The sequence below is a fragment of the Schistocerca americana genome, chromosome 2 (genome assembly GCF_021461395.2).
Source record: "Schistocerca americana isolate TAMUIC-IGC-003095 chromosome 2, iqSchAmer2.1, whole genome shotgun sequence".
Lineage (NCBI taxonomy): Eukaryota > Metazoa > Arthropoda > Insecta > Orthoptera > Acrididae > Schistocerca > Schistocerca americana.
In genome coordinates this window covers 450,358,385-450,378,135 of record NC_060120.1, presented here as the reverse complement: position 1 = coordinate 450,378,135, position 19,751 = coordinate 450,358,385, and the positions used below count along the sequence as shown (strand labels likewise).

At 40.0% G+C, this 19,751-nt stretch overlaps 1 protein-coding gene across 6 annotated transcripts in view; it reads left to right on the top strand.

Moving 5' to 3' along the window:
• The window catches only part of LOC124595634, a 316,080-nt gene that overhangs the window by 231,383 nt on the left and 64,946 nt on the right, over window positions 1-19,751 (top strand). For all 6 annotated transcript variants that reach the window (XR_006978228.1, XM_047134463.1, XM_047134461.1 and 3 more), the window contains 2 exons: window positions 15,632-17,765; window positions 17,859-17,986. Coding sequence is in view for 5 of the 6 variants with exons in the window: in XM_047134463.1 (XP_046990419.1) it covers window positions 15,632-17,765; window positions 17,859-17,986 (2,262 nt within the window). In the remaining variant the exon portion in view is untranslated. The remainder of the gene's footprint in view (window positions 1-15,631; window positions 17,766-17,858; window positions 17,987-19,751) is intronic.

The following is a 19,751-nucleotide window of genomic DNA, read 5'->3' as shown; positions in this document are numbered from 1 at the left end:
AGAAGTCCTTTGTGAATCGCCAATGGCATGAGCGCATTCTGAGAAAAGTTCCTGCATCAGGAGCTGGAAAATCTATGACTGCTCTTATTTTGCCTGGATCAAGATAGACTTCATCACCATTAACTAGATACGCCAAGATTTTTATTTCTTGGGTGGCTTAGAGGCACCTTTTCTGATTTGGCAAGAGGCCTGAAATCTGAAAACATTTTAACACTGTTGGCAGGTGGCTTAGATGTTCTTCAAACGTCTTTGAAAAATGACACTGACAAACACATAAATGCCATGTGCCATCCTTCTTCATGAGGACCAAAGAAGCATACCAAAAACTTTCTGAAAGTGCAATGATGTCACCTTGCGGCATGTTCTGCCCTTCCTTAGCTGGTAACCCCTCCACGAGCATTGTCTAATTGGTAGGTGACCTCCCTTGTTAATATGGTGTTTTGTCATGGGCTGCTTGGTGTGTTGTTTCTTCACTCATGAATTTAAAGCATTTGAAAACTGACGCAGGACAGCTATTACTTGCCAATGTTGTACCTCATTCAGGCCAGCTCCTATTGGCAGTTTGACAGTTGCTTTCTCCCTTGCGTTGTCTGTTCTGGTAGCAGAGCATTATTCTTTGCCAATGATAATAAGCTGCTGCCCTTCGTGGACTGTTTCGGCTGTCCCTAACACATGTTTGGAGGTGAGTTTTGCCTTTTCATGAGAATTAATGGCCCACATACTCCTTGACCTTTTACAATGCATTTGATATTTGCAGGCATGTAGATTTCTTTTGTGATCCTGAATAGCTTTTTGCAATTGACAGACACTCCGCAGTTTAACTGAGCATCACGGTTGACGACTGGAACTCGTGAGTTAACAATGTCTTCAGTGGCAAACAACCATTCAGAGAAGTCTTTGTTACATGTTCTTTTTGGAATAGGTTCATCAGTCTGGATCTCTGATCTTCCACAGTCCATGACTGCTTGTGCTGCCTGTAATCAAGAATAACATTTTGACCACATCTGCCTAAAATGACAGATTTGAAAGGCTGCATTCTGTCATTGATAGTAAATCTTGCAATACATTTTCTTATTGGCTGGGTGTAGTGTCTGTTTACAACACAGTGCAGTTGCTTTTGTATCACAGAACATAATCTTTCTAACTGATGACAATAAGCATCCAATATTGTAGAAAAAGAAGCCTGAATTGAATAGTGAATAGCCAGACAGATTGACTGTTAATGTTGACATCAGTGAGATTTTCTGACATCTTGATGAGAGACACTCATGGAGGATTTTCATCAGTGGTGACCTCACCTCCATAATGGTTGCTATGCTTAGTTTTCATGAACTTGTCAGCTAGGTGAGCTGCTTGTACATCTGTATGTTGATGGTGAATGGCTACAGCATGATGGGGAGTGAGCTTGTCAGGTTAAGATAATAGGCTTCATCCCACAAGTGAACTATAATCATCAGCAGTTGACTGGTCTGAGTACGATTGTTGTGATGGTCTTGCAGCGTAGTAGTCATTGAACACTCGTCTTCTCTCTCTGCAGTAGTTTACAATTTGTCCATGGCATCCACACTGAAAACATACTGGCATGTTGTGCTCCATCCTCAAAATGTCTATTTTTCTGTGGTGCGTTTTACTGGATAGAGGAGTTCACCGTCTGTACATCGGTTGGATCCTGTGTTGTCATTTGATGGTTGTGTCATAAGTTTGAGTTGGCAGAGCCCATACTTCATGGTAAGTTTGACTAGTGCTGGAGATTGGTGCCAAAGATTGGCACATCTTTTCTGTGACATTCTCTATTGTCTCCTGCCTTATGTGGTAAATATTCATGGCTACTATTTCTTCCTTACACTGTCTGACAGCTCTGGTTGCCATAAGATGCTGTATCTCTCTCTCACTGTCAGATGTATGAGAAAGGCAATGTGGTGGTGGTCTTCCCAAACTGACATAGGGACCATGTTAGGCAATCAGTCATACCTCTTTCGTGACACTGTGCATGACTTTGTTGTTTCCCCATGAGATTGAGCACCATTCACTCATTTTCCCACTATGCGGACTTGCTGCTGTGTGTTGCTAACTGTATTCTTTGATTCTGACTTATATTTGTCTGAGTTATTGAGCTTCTCTTCATAGTTCTTCAACCACTGCTTGGCTGTGCCCTCGAAGTAAAAGTACACATTTGCCACACACATCATGTCACCAACCTGTTGTCAAATCCTTTCAGCCCTTTCGTCAGGTCCTGACTAATTTATTTGAAAACATTAATGGAGTCCTGAAGTGCAGCTGACCTACTGCTGTTTTGGAATCTATTGCTCTCCTGAATATAAAGATCTTTGGAACCACTTCTGCTTCTATTATGGTTTCTGTCTGTGCAGGCAGTTTACATTGCGTAGTTGGAGTCAGGTTGATGTAGATACTTTGGAATACCCAGCATCTCTATTAGTGCCATGTTGAAGTCGCAACCAAGTTCAGATTGAAGGTAGAATCATTACTGCAGTACAACACTTAGAATGAAAAGCATGTTTATTACTGACACCATTGCAAAGCCAGAACAGAACTGAATTCCTGGATGGAGAGTACCTATTTACGCAAACATTAGATATTTCAGAATGCTGGTGTTTGCATAAGCATCGAATATTCCAGAATATACAACATTACAGACATAAGATATTTCAGTAACATTCCAGAAAAGGTAAATACTAAACAATAAATAATTGCTGATGGTGAAGTGTGACCTGCCAACCTGCAACACACCAACTGTTGTTCTAGCTATTATACCACATTGCCTGCACCATCTCACAGCAATATAGAAAAGAGCCATTTCCTACCATAAGGTGCTCTACACCATACACAGCATTATGTTCATCTAAGCACAAGAATCATGTCCATTTCCAACCTGATATCTTGCCATTATTGATCCGTGGCTGTTCCCAACTTACGTCTTGTGTTCATAGTCACAATGATAGGTCAAGACTTACTATTCTTATCCAACTTTTCTGAATGTTGTAACCTAAAGCAAGAAATTGAGTATCATATCATATCCAAATAGAAAGATAACTAAAAGCACACCTCGTTAGTCACTTTTGCAACCTATCTGCAGTGACTAAAAAATTATGTCACCTATATAGCAAGTAAAAGTGTTCATTTTGAAGCTGCTTGATTAGATGACTATTGTAAATGGAACTCTGTATTTGCAAAGTTATTGAACTATTTTATTTGAAAGGCAATCACTCACCTTTGTTGACTGATGTGTGACGCATACACACTTTATAGAACACAGTATTAACTGGCTTTTGAGCTCTTCATCTGGCAGAAAGTACATGCATTCTCTCCCACAGACATCCAGACACACACCACCATGGCTGTGCAGCTGCTTAGCAGATGGATGTGGGGAGGGTTTAGGGAAGGATGTACAAGGTAAGGAAGGGGTAGCAGGATAGTGTGAGGCAGGAGCAAGAAAGACATATGGCTCAGTGTCTGCACAACAAGCCAAAAGGAATTCTGGTGAGGGAGAGTGTATAAGAGAGGTGGAAAAAAGGAAAAGGGGGAGGGAGCAAAGGGGGGGGGGGGGTAGAGGAAGGTAGAAATGGGGGTGGAGAGAGAGAGAGAGAGAGAGAGAGAGAGAGAGAGAGAGAGAGAGAGAGAGAGAGAGAGAGAGAATGGGAGGGGGAGAGAATATATATGGTTGTGGGAGGGGAATTAAGAGTGATGGGAGGAGACAGTACATGATCTAGTTGGGGAAGGAGTGTTGTGGACAGTGACAGAAGGGAAAAGGTAAGGTGAGGCAATGGGAAACAGGATAGCAGAGGTTTAGGCGAGGGAGATTATAAGAACACAGAATATGCTGGACAGACAGTTTCCGCCTGTGTAGATCGAAGAAAGTTGTTCTGGGAGGGAGTATACAAATGCCAAACATAGTGAAGTTATTGTCATTTCTACTTGCATGGAAGTCAGATGGTGGTGGCCATTCATGCAAGTAGACAGCTGATTACCTGTCTTGTTCACATAGAATTCTATGCATTAATTGCAGTTTAGCTGAAATGTAACATGGCTGCCTTCACATGTGGTCCTGTCTTTTGTAGGGTAGGATACACCTTTGATGGCTGTGGAGATAGGCAGTTCGTGGTGTATGGGACAGTTCTTGCACCTGGATCATCACAAGGGAATGAACCATGGGTGCAGGTTTGGAATAGGGATGGGGCAGGGATATTCTGTAGGTTGGGTGGGTGGCGGAACATTACTTTGGGCGATGTGGCTAGGATGGGCCTCATATCTGGGCACAATAAGAGGTAGTCTGTTCTCGCAAAGGATGTTGTTGATCTTAGCAAGAGTACTGGTGTAAGAGAAGGAGATGGCATGGGAGGCTTGGACTTCATGAACGAGCTGAATAGGACATTGTCTGTCAGTATAGTTTGGTAAGGTTAATAATGTATTTGACAGCTCCAGCCTTCCACCTAGATGTGGTGTCCAGGGTGGCAAGGCTGTTGGGAGGAGACTTTTTGACATGTAACTGGTGACTCCTGTCAAAATGGAGGCAGAAGTGTTGGGGGGGGGGGGGGGGGGTTGCTGGTGTGGGGGGAAAAGGTGGATTCAAATGTCAGGTTTTGGTATGGACCTAAGGCCTTGAAGAGTTGCTGGAAGGTGTATTGGACTTCTGGAATGGGATCATCTTTGCATGATTTGTATCCAGAGGCATCAGAAAGTTGGCAGAGACCTAAGCACACAGGCACTTCAGGTCATGACCGTAGGGGTGTAGTCTTTTTCCATTGGAAAGATGATAACGTCTGGATTGGTTTTGAGATTATGGATATTTGTGTGTTCCATAGGAGTGACTTTGAAGTCGCTAGGAAAAATCAACCACATATTTCACTAGGGCTATGACTACCTCTCATCAGGCCCTGAGATGAGGGGTACCCTACCCAAAATCCTACGCCACATCACACAGAGTAGTGTTCTGCTACCCACCCAGCATGCAGAATACTTTTGTCCAGCCCTATTCCAGTCTTGCGCCCCATGGGTTATTTTCCTGTGGACGGGCCAGGTGCAAGACCTGCCATATACACCCACCTACCCATCCACCACCTCCTACCACAATCTAGTCACAGCCATGTTATGTATTAGCTATGCTGTAATTACTGTGCAGCATTCTTTGTTAGCACGGTAACTAACAAACTGTCTCCTTGCTTGAATAACCACTGGCAAACTGTGGCAAACTATGATCTTCATCGATATTCTCTTTAAGCACAAGTTTTTCTGAAATAAGGAAATCGAAATTCTCTCCACGGCATATACCTCTGCTACTCCATTTCCCACTGTCTCACCTTCCTTTTCCCTTTTCTTTTCTGTCATTGTTCACACTACTCCTTCCCCATCCTACCAGCACTCCCCCACATCTTTCCCGCTCTGCTTCGTGCCATCCTAAAACCCACTTCTTACCTCGTGCATTCTTCCCTCCTCCCTTCCCACATCCATCAGCTCAGGCAACTTCTCTCTTAATAATTGGAGTTTGTGTGGCTGTAGTAGTGTGTGTTTTGTTGTCTGTGGGGTTGTATGTGTCAGTGTGTCTATTTTCTGTCAGAAGAAGAGCTAGAACTCAAAAGCTAGTTAATACTGTGTTCTGTTACATGTGTCTATATGCCTTACACAGTCTGATAAAGGTGAGTGCTACCATTCCTGTATTTTAGGTATTGTTCCAACTAGGAATTTGCATTATTGTTACTTCCTCTGAAACATAACAGTGTAATACATTGAAGACTTAGCTACCGGAAAGAGATAAACAGTCCCCTATTATCCTATTATTAAATATTACTGAGGAAATAGCAGTTTTTCTAAGTATTAGCTTTATTTCTAATATTCTCAGTTAAAGTTAGCTGGCATAATCACAAAAAACTTCAAGCAGTACAAGGTTAAGTTATTGTTAATATAGTATAAAGATTTAAGTTTCTGTGATTTGCTTGTCTTTTGTTAAGGTACACCTTTGCTCATCCTACATCGTTGAAGGTTCTCCATCTTGATGGGATATATGGAATACAAAGAATGAATGAAAGTTCATAGTTGGACTTGTATGCAGTAGTTTTACCGAATGGCTGCCTTTTTGGATCTGGCTTTACACGTATTGTTCCAGAAAGGTCTTCCATGGTGTTCATGTATTTAATCTTTATTTGGACACAAAAATGTGATTACAGTAATCATTATTAATGTAAGTCAGTCAAGCAGTTTAGAAACACACGATCAGAAGAAGACATTTTACATTACCTGTTACCAAAGCATCGAATCTCATTTCTCCCTATCATATCTAAAATATCTGAGAAAGTTAGTGTTAACCAAATCTAAAGGTTCATTGCATGGTATTCTGTTGTCCTAGACAATCAGTTTGGTTTCAACCAGGGGAAAACACGATAGATGCAGTAAACAGTTTTGTTGAGAAAATGAGCACATCATTAGGCAAGAACGATAAGGTTGAAGGAATCTTCTATATGACCCCAGAAATGCTTTAGATTCTGTATCCCATACCTTGCTTATTTACTAACTTCACAAGTATGGCATTAGAGGCAGTGCTCTATAATGCCTTAAACTTACATATGGAACAGAAAGCAAAGGATTTGTGTTCCTTTCAATGGGGCAAATTAGTAGACTAGAAAATAATATCTCAGTGCATCCCACAAGGCTCTATTCTAAGGCCCAGTCCTATTTCTGATCAATGTGAATGATTTACTATTAAATACAAGCTTCTCATCAGCTCTGTTTTGCAGACAATACTTTTGTGTTTGTTAAAAATCGGGATGTAGAATAAATTTCCAAATCATTGGTCAATATCCTTAGTACCTTAGAATCTTAGTTTCTGCTAAGTGGATGACTGTGTCAATTAGACTTAGTTTCGGATTAAATTTAATGGGAAAATTTAACACGCTTTTAGAATCTGATAGAAGGATTTATGAAAAACAATACTTTTTTCAAAATTTTGTATTTTAAAGTGCATGACTGGATTACGTTAGGACCGGAACCAAAAAGTGCTGCATAGCCAATGCTATGGAAGGCTCAGATGAGGACATACAATGGGACGATTGTCAGGGAAGAAGAAATGGCAGTAGGTTTACAAATGGAGATGATGATACCAATGATGATTATATTGATCAGAAATAGTGATATCACAGACAGCTGGCTTAGGTAGTAAGCAAAAAAGGAAGTGAATAGAAACATTAATTTAAAACATTTCTTTTTATTTTATTTTTCCTTGTGAAAAATTGGTGCAATAAGTTAATAGCGTTTTTGTTTTGCTTGTTGGTATTCTGTTTTTTTTTTTTTTAATTTATCAATTGTCATTTTTTATTTGTAGTTCGCTGTTGCTATTTGAGTGTACATATTGTCATATTTTCATTTGGAGATACTGAGTAGAGCTGTAGATGCTAGAAAATGGAGTACAAAGTAGAGAAATTGGAACATTTCCAACATATTCTTCTGTTTGAGTTCATTAGAGGGGTGACAGCAGCGGAGAAAGCCAGAAATGTTTGTGCCTGTGGTATAACCATCACTCCTAGCATTTGTTGTCAGCTACTGAGATGCCATGCAGACGCAATCCAAGAACAACAACCAGGGAAGGCTGCATGAAGTGATGCTGCTCCGCACTAATGTCTGCCAGCATTCTGCTGGACTGAGAAAACACACATTACAGGAATTGGGTTGGAAAGTCATTTTGCACCCATCTTATTCACCAAATCCTGCACCCTCAGATATTCACCTTTTCCACACAGTATCAAACAACGTTCAAGGAACTTTTTTGCAGATGAAAATGTGCTCTGAACATGACTTGACAAGTTCTTCACTTCAAAACTACACGATTTCAACATTCACAGAATAGATAAGTTACTCAAATGTTGGCAGATTGTTGTAAATATTGAAAGGGAATATATTATTGATGACTCAAGTCCCTCTTATGTGTAAGTGTTGTATTTGTTAAACTTATGGAAAAACTCTACGAACTTGGGGACCAACCCAATAGAATAATGTGAAGTCCAGGTTGGAATGTCAACAGTTATGGGGTAGGATAGATTGCTACCATGAAGATTACACATTGAGTTGCAGACAGGCATAATGAAAAGACTGTTACTCACTGAGCTTTGGTCAAAGCCTTCTTCAGAAAAAAGGAAAACACACACACACACACACACACACACACACAATATTCACTCAGGCATCAGGCAGCCAAAGCTGATGCATACATGACCAATGTCTCCGGCCACTCTGACCAGACTGCAGCCATTGTGTTGAAAGAAAGCAGCAGCTTGGAGTGGGGCGGGGAACGAGGAGAGATAGTAAGGTATGGGTGAGAGAGAGTAGAGTGGAGAGGAGTTGGGGGGGGGGGGCAAAGGCAGGGGGACAAGACTGCCAGAAGCAGCATTCAGAGGCTTTGGGGCAAGGGCAGAGGGGACAGAGGAAGTGGGAGGAGAGGGGCAAGAGGGGAAAAGACTAATGGAGTGATGCCCCCTCCCTCCTCCAAGATCAGTGACCTGCAGCACACACACACACACACACACACACACACACACACGGACAGACACTTCTTTAGTCTGCCACTTTCGTTGGTAACAGGCTTCTCAATTTGTACAAGGCTTGTACACAAATTAAAGACCTTTTTGTTTTAAAAATGTGGAAAATTTTGTTCCTTGATCCCTTTGTCAATAAATAAATAATCTCTTACTGCAGTTCACAACCAGCTTGACACCTCTTCCTGGCCATCCTCGTCAATTGATGAGTGTTTTCTGGGCATATTTTGTTACCTCTAATGATTTAGATTCAAAAACTCATCTCCTTTCCTTTCAAAAAGGTTCAAAAATTTCTGAGCATTCTCCACATGATTTTTCTTGCGAACCTCTGTCAACATTTTTGGCACTCAACAAGTGCAGACATTTCTGTACCCCAATTTTTTTGTTAAAATGGTTTGGATTCTTGATTTACTGACTTCTGGAATCAAAATTGTGAGGTCCTGGACTGCTGGATGGTGGTATTCGTGAAGTTTTGCTTCAGTTTTCTCCAACAATGTGTCATCAATTGAACACCTTCTTCCCCTTTCTTCCTTTCTACTGTTAAAGAACTCAGCAAACACATCCTATCATAAAGCTAGCTAATCACATAATCATAAATGGTCAGAAGATGACAGTGAAGCATCCCTCTGTAACAGCAGGCTCAGCCAGACCTAATAGACTACCAAGCCATGCAACCGCCCATTGTGGAGGGGGAAGCCTGCACTACAAGCTAGTGTTGCTGACAAGTGAAAAATTTCATTCATACCACTGCAAATGAAAAAATGGTCTTTAAATCTTGGATAACCCTCATACGTTGACTAAAAATAAATATCAGACAGATTTAATGCTGAACTTGTCATGAGAATTCAGTTTTCATACATACAGCCTGCAAAAATAAGTATCAGTAACTCTCATTCATTACAGTTTAAATTTAAAAATTCTGTTTGATTATGTTATTTAAAATTTGAGCTAATTTTGAAATTGATTTTGGGGAAAAATATTACTTAAGATACAATAATTGTCTTATTGTTTAAGATAAGTTAATTATCTTTTCCCCCCATGAACCATGGACCTTGCCGTTGGTGGGGAGGCTTGTGTGCCCCAGCGATACAGATGTCTGTACCAAAGGTGCAACCACAACGAAGGGGGTATCTGTTGATAGGCCAGACAATCATGTGGTTCCTGAAGAGAGGCAGCAGCCTTTTCAGTAGTTGCAGGAGCAACAGTCTGGATGATTGACTGATCTGGCCTTGTAACTCTAACCAAAACGGCCATGCTGTGCTGGTACTGCGAATGGCTGAAAGCAAGGGGAAACTACAGCCATAATTTTTCCCGAGGGCATGCACCTTTACTGTATGGTTAAATGATGGTAGCGTCCTTTTGGGTAAAATATTCCGGAGGTAAAATAGTCCCCCATTCGGATCTCTGGGCGGGGATTACTCAGGAGGATGTTGTTATCAGGAGAAAGAAAACTGGCGTTCTACGCATCGGAATGTGGAATGTCAGATCCCTTAATCGGGCAGGTAGGTCAGAAAATTTAAAAAGGGAAATGGATAGGTTAAAGTTAGATATAGTGGGAATTAGTGAAGTTCAGTGGCAGGAGGAACAAGACTTTTCGTCAGGTGTATACAGGGTTATAAATAGAAAATCAAATAGGGGTAATGCAGAAGTAGGTTTAATAATGAATAAAAAAAATAGGATTGCGGGTAAGCTACTACAAACAGCATAGTGAACGCATAATTGTGGCTAAGTAGTACAAGTTTATATGCCAACTAGCTCTGCAGATGATGAAGAAATTGATGAAATGTATGATGAGATACAAGAAATTATTCAGGTAGTGAAGAGAAACGAAAATTTAATAGTCATGGGTGACTGGAATTTGAGAGTAGGAAAAGGGAGAGAAGGAAATACAGTAGGTGAATATGGATTGGGGGTAAGAAATGAAAGAGGAAGCCGTCTGGTGGAATTTTGCACAGAGCATAACTTAATCATAGTTAACACTTCGTTCAAGAATCATAAAAGAAGGTTGTATATGTGGAAGAACCTGGAGATACTAAAAGGTATCAGATAGATTATATAATGGTAAGACAGAGATATAGGAACCAGGTTCTAAGTTGTAAGACATTTCCAGGGGCAGATGTGGACACTCTCCACAATCTGTTGGTTATGAACTGTAGATTAAAACTGAAGAAACTACAAAAAGGTGGGAATTTAAGGAGATGGGACCTGGATAAACTGACTAAACCAGAGGTTGTACAGAGTTTTAGGGAGAGCATAAGGGAACAATTGACAGGAATGGGGGGAAGAAATACAGTAGAAGAAGAATGGGTAGCTCTGAGGGATGAAGTAGTGAAGGCAGCAGAGGATCAAGTAGGTAAAAAAATGAGGGCTAGTAGAAATACTTGGGTAATGGAAGAAATATTGAATTTAATTGATGAAAGGAGAAAATATAAAAATGCAGTAAATGAAGGAGGCAAAAAAGAATACAAATGTCTCAAAAATGAGATCGACAGGAAGTGCAAAATGGCTAAGCAGGGATGGCTAGAGGACAAATGTAAGGATATAGAGGTTTATCTCACGAGGGGTAAGATAGAAACTGCCTACAGTGAAATTAGAGAGACCTTTGGAGAAAAGAGAACCACTTGTATGAATATCAAGAACTCAGATGGAAACCCAGTTCTAGGCAAAGAAGGGAAAGCAGAAAGATGGAAGGAGTATATAGAGGGTCTATACAAGGGCGATGTACTTGAGGACAATATTATGGAAATGGAAGAGGATGTAGATGAAGATGAAATGGGAGATATGATACTGCGTGAAGAGTTTGACAGAGCACTGAAAGACCTGACTCGAAACAAGGCCCCGGGAGTAGACAACATTCCATTAGAACTACTGACGGCCTTGCGAGAGCCAGTTCTGACAAAACTCTACCATCTGGTAAGCCAGATGTACGAGACAGGCTAAATACACTCATACTTAAAGAAGAATATAATAATTCCAATCCCAAAGAAATCGGGTGCTGACAGATTTGAAAATTACAAAACTATCAGTTTAATAAGTCACAGCTGCAAAATACTTACGCGAATTCTTTACAAATGAATGGAAAAACTGGTAGAAGCCGACCTCAGGAAAGATCAGTTTGGATTCCATACAAATGTTGCAACATGTGAGGCAATACTGATCTTACGACTTATCTTAGAGGAAAGATTAAGGAAAGGCAAACCTATGTTTCTAGCATTTGTAGACTTAGAGAAAGCTTTTGACAATGTTGACTGGAATACTCTCTTTCAAATTTTAAAGGTGTAAGGGGTAAAATACAGGGAGCGAAAGGCTATTTACAATTTGTATAGAAACCAGGTGGCAGTTATAAGGGTCGAGGGACATGAAAGGGAAGCAGTGGTTGGGAAGGGAGTGAGACAGGGTTGTAGCCTCTCCCCAATGTTATTCCATGTGTATATTGAGCAAGCAGTAAAGGAAACAAAAGAAGAATTTGGAGTAGGTATTAAAATCCATGGAGAAGAAATAAAAACTTTGAGGTTCACCGATGACATCGTAATTCTGTCAGAGACAGCAAAGGACCTGGAAGAGTAGCTGAACGGAATGGACAGTGTCTTGAAAGGAGCATATAAGATAGACATCAACAAAAGCAAAACGAGGATAATGGAATTTTTGTCAAATTAAGTCGGGGGATGCTGAGGGAATTAGATTAGGAAATGAGACACTTAAAGTAGTAGCGGAGTTTTGCTATTTGGGGAGCAAAATAACTCATGATGGTCGAAGTAGAGAAGATATAAAATATAGACTGGCGATGGCAAGGAAATCGTTTCTGACGAAGAGAAATTTGTTAACATCGAGTATAGATTTAAGTGTCAGGAAGTCATTTCTGAAAGTATTTGTACGGAGTGTAGCCATGTATGGAAGGGAAACATGGACGATAAATAGTTTGGACAAGAAGAGAATAGAAGCTTTCGAAATGTGGTGCTACAGAAGAATACTGAAGACTAGATGGGTAGATCACATAACTAATGATGAAGTATTGAATAGAATTGGGGAGAAGAGTAGTTTGTGGCACAACTTGACAAAAGGAAGGAACCGGTTAGTGGGACATGTTCTGAGGCATCAAGGGATCACAAATTTAGCATTGGAGGGCAGCGTGGAGGGTAAAAACCGTAGAGGGAGGCCAAGAGATGAATACACTAAGCAGATTCAGAAGGATGAAGGTTGCTGTATGTACTGGGAGATGAAGAAGCTTGCACAGGATAGAGTAGCATGGAGAGCTGCATCAAACCAGTCTCAGGACTGAAGACGACAACAACAACTACTGTCCAAATTAGGGATTCCACAGTAGAAGCTGACATTAAAAGGAGAGTGCCATTTGTCAAAAAGATTAATAAATTCTGATTTGGTCAACCACTCTTTGCTCTTGAGGGTTCCGGGTGCTTGTGATATAAGCGAAATCTGCAATTATTTCACTCGTGTGTATTAAACAGGGGACAGTTGATACAAATAACAATACATAATGGAAAACAACTCATTCAGATATAATATTAATCAGCTCAGTAGTCCCACAGGTCTCAACCCTAGACCAAACTCCTCTTTATTCCTCTTATTAGTGGTCTCCCAGAAATTCTACCATTAACAATACCTGTATTATTTCTACACAGCAGATGAGGACAACCAATTTGAGAACAGTGAAAGTATATTGTAGATGTTTTTTGATAACAGCCTCCTCCTTAATATGGATACAATAGCTTGTGTGATATTCTGCCTGTGAAAGAACTATACAACACACTATGGAACTAACATCAATCAAAAATTAATATTTCCTGTAAACAGAGCCATTCAGCTTCAATGTGCTTGTAAAAAACTGCATTATGGAATTGCCAAAAGCTGCTGTTAAGCATATTTATTCATGAAGGACCTGTTTTGTTATGATGCAACTTTGGTCAACAGTATGCTGACCACTGCAGTGGTCTGTCGATTTGAAAAATCTGTAAGTAAATAGATACATTATAAGTGACAATGATGATAATTTTATATTTGATCCCAAAGAACTTTTTTAACACGGTGTAATGGTAATCAGTGACTTGAAGATGATCTCTTGGGCGAAACTGGTTGTCAGGAAATAAATACATATTACAGCAGAATTTTGTGGTGCTATGATGCTGTTTTGTAAAGTAAAAATCAAGCTATTGAATATGTGAGTGGCACAATCTTCTTTAGTTCTGTGGCTAGATAAAACACTGGAGTAGAATGTATGTAGAAACAAAATTCTGAGCAAAATAAGCAACCACTGCTATACCTTTAGAATGCTAAATCAGAGTAGTGACTTGGCTATCACATTCCTACTACACTGATATGACAGGTTAATAGCTATACTCACGTGTGACAGTAGTCATATCAGTGCAGTTTTCTGACCAAATTATTTAATGGGATAGATAAAAAAAAATCTACTCACACAGGAAGCAGCGGCAGGACACGCACATAAGGCGGTTGTAATTGGCAAGCTTTTGGAGCCAGTGACTCGTCCTTCAGGCAGAAAGGTTGAAGGGGAAGGAAGAGGGGTGAAGGAAAAAGCGTGGAGAGGTCTAAGAAAAGCGGTAGATTTCAGGAAAGTAACACAGAACTGTGGGTCAGGGGAGGCTTATTGTATGGGATGAGAAGGAAAGACTGATTGTTGGGGACTGCGTCGGGCGAGATTTGAAAACCTGAAAGCTTAAAAGTGGAAGACAGGATATGCAGGCAGAGATTACTGCTTAAACATCATGCATGGGTTAATAAGAATGAAAAGCTAAGAGCATTGTATGTAACAAAAGTGGGAAGGGACGGTGAAAAATGCTAAGTGTATTGTATGTAACAGAGGTGGGAGGGGACATTGAAAAATAGATGGGAAAGACAATGAAAGGTGTAGAAAACTAAAACAGAGTGAAGCAAAGAGTAGTTACAGTGAAGAATTGTTGAGATGGAAGAAATTAACATAAATTAAGTCCAGGTGGGTGGCGAGAACCAAGAACGTGTTGTAGTGCTAGTTCCCACCTGTGGAGTTCCGAGAAACGGGTGTCTGGGGGAAGAATCCAGATGGCATGTGTGGTGAAACAGGCACTGAGGTCAAGTCAGTCAGTGTTGAAAGTCAACACTAAAGTAAGTTTTTGGTTTACTTGTTACATTTCTTTCATTCTATCCTTACAACTATTCTGATTATTGAATAAAAATGCCCCATGATTTTGTACAAAAGTATTGTAAAATAGCCTGTGGATAGATAGTTAAGTGCAAAATGTACTTAATGGTTGTATTTTGATTCTGCATAGTAATTGTCAATTTGATTTGGGAAGAAACCCACTCCCCACCACCACCACCACCACCAGCAGCGCCTGTCTGTGGTGGTGTCGCATTCCATATGGTCCACAGGTGCTGAGTATTTGCTCATCATTGCTCTGAACCAAGAGCTTTCCAATGATCTCATTTTAAGGGAAGGAATGTTGCTTATATCACAATTTACTCTCAGCAGTATATTATATATACTCTCAGCAGAGATTCAGAAGGATGTAGGTTGCAGTATGTACTGGGAGATGAAGAACCTTGCACAGGATAGAGTTGCATGGAGAGCTGCATCAAACCAGTCTCTGGGCTGAAGACCATAACAACACCAACACTCTCAGCAGGAAAATTATGTTTAGTGTGTTTTTGTGCTTTATATGTTTGTGTGTTGTGTTTCTTATGCTGATCATAGTGGTTTTGGGGAGACGAATGGAAACCACATTGGTGGTTGTTTGGTGCTCTAATTCAATCTGGGTCTGATATAGATTTTCCTTACTTCCCTGCCTCATGAGCTAGTGCTTCATGTAATAAGCTATATATGGATCATCAGGGAAAACTACTGTTCCACGTTTGATTTTGAGTTTGGCAAATTATCTTGATCCCTTCTATATTGATTTTATATTATGATTATTTTATGATTATTTTATATTATGATGTTGTTCTTTCATATCCCATATGTTATTAAACATAATAATAATTTTACTCTTATTACTAATGTAATTAGTTTTTTAATAAGATTGTTATTTACTTTTCATTAGTACTGTTATTACAGTAATTCTATATTTTTGACTTTTTTACAGAAAAGAAAGAAGTCATGTGAAACATCAGCTGCAGGAAAAGATGGGGATGACACACACATAAATGCGAGACCTGAGCAATACAAGTCTGTAGAATCAGTGAATTATGATGTTAGTGATGAAGTCCCAACTCAGAGAGCGCCATTGTCTCCACGCATTAAGAGGAGAAACGTTTCCCACCTGGGGCAGCTGGGTAGTTACTCTCAGTTGGATTCAAACCAACCTTCTCACTGGCGTCATCAGTGGACAAGGGACTTCCCCTGCAGAGGCCGCCCTGCCAGGTTGAGAAGCCAGTCCCCTGCAGATAGAGTGAATCGATGGAAAAGAAGTCCGTCACCAGTGGAATCCTGCAGAAAATTGAGAAGCAGAAGCGTGCTACCGATCAGAGATACTCAACGTGTGACATGGAGAAAAAGACGTTCGAAGTCTTGTGACACATACAGAAAACATAAAAGATCACATGAGAGTCGACATCCATCAAAAGAACATTTACTATTCAAAAGAATGGAACCAGTAAGTGAACCATCATCGAACAATAGAGTGGAAAGGCAGTCCAGATCAACCAGAAGGAGATGGTCGAAGCCTGCTAGCATATCTGGAAGGCACAAAACTTCAACTAGCAGTAGAGATAAATCAACACTGCAGATGACTGCCAGCAATTCAGAATCATTGTCAGTAAGAATGGCTGCAAGATGTATACACTGCAGTAGTAGTCACAAATTCCAAAAGGAACGCTCTGTACTTGACAGTGAACTTGCCATTCAGGGAAGGAGCCATGTGAACCAGACACTCTCGAGTAAAACTCAGAATGTGGCAGAAGAACAGTTAACGTACAGAACGCGGCGTTCATTGTCTAGAAGTAGATCGGTATTGAATACGGCACAACAAGAATCTGGGGCTGAGGTAATAGGTACCAAAATAATGCATAGTTTGTTGGGAGTCCAGGAAAACTCAAGTGGTAAAGAACAACCACCTCAAGGGTTCACAGAGCACACAAGGAATCAATCAATGTGTCTAAACACATCTAAAAGAAACAAAAGAACAAGTAAAAAGAAAGAGGCACCAAAAGAGCATGTGACAACCTTAAGAAGTGATTCAGTTATTCAAAATCAGAAATCATTCACTCAGTTGAATAAATTCTGTGAACTTGCACAAGAACAGCCAGCATTTGGAAGCAAGCTCTCAGTGCGAATTAACCGATTAAAAAATACTGAGGATTTTAGGACTAACCAGTTGTCAGGTGAGCAGTCGTCACTCGAGGACAAGTACTTAATAACAGATCACATTTCTGCAAGACTCCAGCATTCAGGCCCAGAAGATGCATTTAGGAAGAAAATACATTCACATAGAAGTCTGGTATCATCAGAGGAACGACCCACATCTTCAAATAAGCAATCTTTATCAGTGAATATGTCTAGAGGACAAAATCATCTGAATAAATTTCAAGAGATAAAAGATCAGTCAACTTTCAGCAGTACAAATTCTTTGCTAACAAAATCTAGTGAGGATGTCCATTTAAGCAAGGACAAAGAATTGTCTTATGATCATGTAGCTGACAGTAGTTGTTTAATGCCAAAAAATAACACTGAAAGGCATACTGAATCAAAAAAGAATCAAGAACTGGCAGGAGGTACCTTAAATTTGAAAAACTTTAAAGGGTTCCCAGAAGAACAAGTTTCAGTAAACGGCAAGCTTTCTCTACCTGCGATCTTATCAGAAAGTTGTGATTTTCCAATAAGCGCGCAAACACTACATCAGCTGTACTCAGCAAGAAAAAGACATTCTGCATCTGTGCTCACACAAGGGACGTCTTCATCACTGAATGAAGTCAAAATGGCACCATATCCTTTGTCAGATAGCAAACGTTTGTCTAGAAAACGAAAACTCTCAAAAGAAGACTGTCAGTCACAACATAAGTCTCTCAACTCCAGGTGCCAATTTATGTCAGCGCCTTGTGTAGCATGTGAAAACCAAGGACATCTTTCCAAAAGGAGAGTACTTGGGAAGGTCAAGCAATCTGCTGAAGCTGTACAGAGCGTCCTCCAGTCAAACAACATGAAAGTGAGCAAAAACAAAGCTCTACATCTCCAAACAGCAACATATAATTCACATCTACAGTTAGGACATTCCTCCACAGGTTGATATTCTTTCCATATTTTTTTTGCATCATACTGTCATAAATGCTATCTAGGTAAATACCATATCATGATTGTTCTGTTTGTGCCAACAGTGAATGGGTCTACTGCATCTAGTGAAACCTCACAGGAAAAAAGTTATTCTAAGATTTCAGGAAGAAATAGTTCCTTATTTAAAGATGCAAATGCAGTATGTGATGTAACAGCATCAGATGCCAGAGCGGTATGTATTTTCCTGTTATTTGATGTAGTATGTGATACTGATTACTCTGTTTGGTATTCTATAGTGTGTTGACCCCCCCTTTAAAAAACTACTTTAGGATGTTGAGGCATGCTGCAAGAGTTCAGGTATGTCAAGCTCTTCTGGTGCAGTAAAAGTCAAGACTCCAGACATATTCTCCTCAGTTACTCATTACAGTAATTATTAGTAACTCTTCTGAAGCAGCAACTCAACAACTTGTGGATAAAACACTATTTAATCTTCACTCATTATATGAACACTCATTCTCGTAGGCTTTTACATTCATTCTCTGTTAACATACAAAGAAGCTTTAATGCCACTGACATTCTTCTCCATTGGACATATGGGTCATCAGTATTCCTTCGAGCAGTGTATGGTGCAGACATCTCTTTGCTCACTTGTGGGTAATGTCAGGGCAGCTCAGCCAACATTGGCCCTGCATGAAGCCTGAAAGGAATACCTCAGATAAACAAACCATAGCAGCAGCAGCATCAACAACAACAACAACGAAGTGTAATCGAAAGAAACTATGATCCCAACTAGGGATAACTGTAATTCTTGAGAAAACTGTATTACCCCTCTTCCCACTAATGCAAAATTCATCATACTCATCCATCTATATGATACTACAGCACATGATTTTTCCCATCAGTCCTTTACATCTCTCATAATTATTACATATAAAATCAGGGAAAATCTCGTATCCTCACAATCGGATTGCAGATACACTCTAGTACATCTCAGGCAAGTCATTTTCTTTACGCTTTATAGTCGCAAACACTACACTTTTAAACACTGGGCCCTCCAAATTTTTGCTGGGGTGTATTCACCCAGCAAAATATTAAAATAGTCCCAATCTCCCAGTGTCCAGGAGGCTTTCCTCAGTTCTAAGAGAATGCTGGAGCTGGCAGTCCCTTCCCAAGTATTCTCAGTTGGCAAACATTGTGCTAGAGAAATGAATTGATTGGAGTTCTTAGTGCTCTACATTGTCCACCTCCAAGGGTATAAAATGCAATAAGAAAACCAGGAATAACTTCACAGAAACTATAGCTAGAAGTCTTATGGTAATATTGTAAGCTATTATCTCAGTTTGTATTTTTTGGTGCTATAGTGTATCTCTGTTACACTTTCACATAAGTTATCAATATTTCACTTGAAATTCAGTAGTGAGAGCATAACCATTAACCATTATACTTTATCACCTGAATATTTGTTTCATTGTCCATTATCAACCATTTTACCTCAAATTGAACCTTGTACAGGTTGTCGTGATCATTTCATCCATCATTCCCAGAGAAGTTTTGGTTAGACAGCTTTCTTCAGATCATTTATGAATGTCTGCAACTAACTTAAAGAATGGTGGATCTTGTAAATCTTGCCGTTAGTCAAGTGAGAAGCACAATGAGAATTGAAATATAGTATAATAATCCTTTACCATCTTGACTGCTACCTGCAACACTAGATTACTGGCATCAGACAGTGTCCTCCTCGTCATTAATATCTGCATTCTGCAAACCACTGAAAAGTGCGTGGCGTGTACTTATTCGCATAAGGAGTGTGGGAAGAACGATTGCTGAAATGCCTCTATGCATGCTATAGTTTACTGATTTTGCCTTTGAAGTTATTAAGTGAGTGATACATAGGGTGTTGTAGCGTATTCCTAGGTTCCTTAATTAATACTTGTTCTACAAGTTTTGTAAGAAAGGTTTTTTTTATCCAGAAGATGGGATATTTTGGCAAGCTGTCT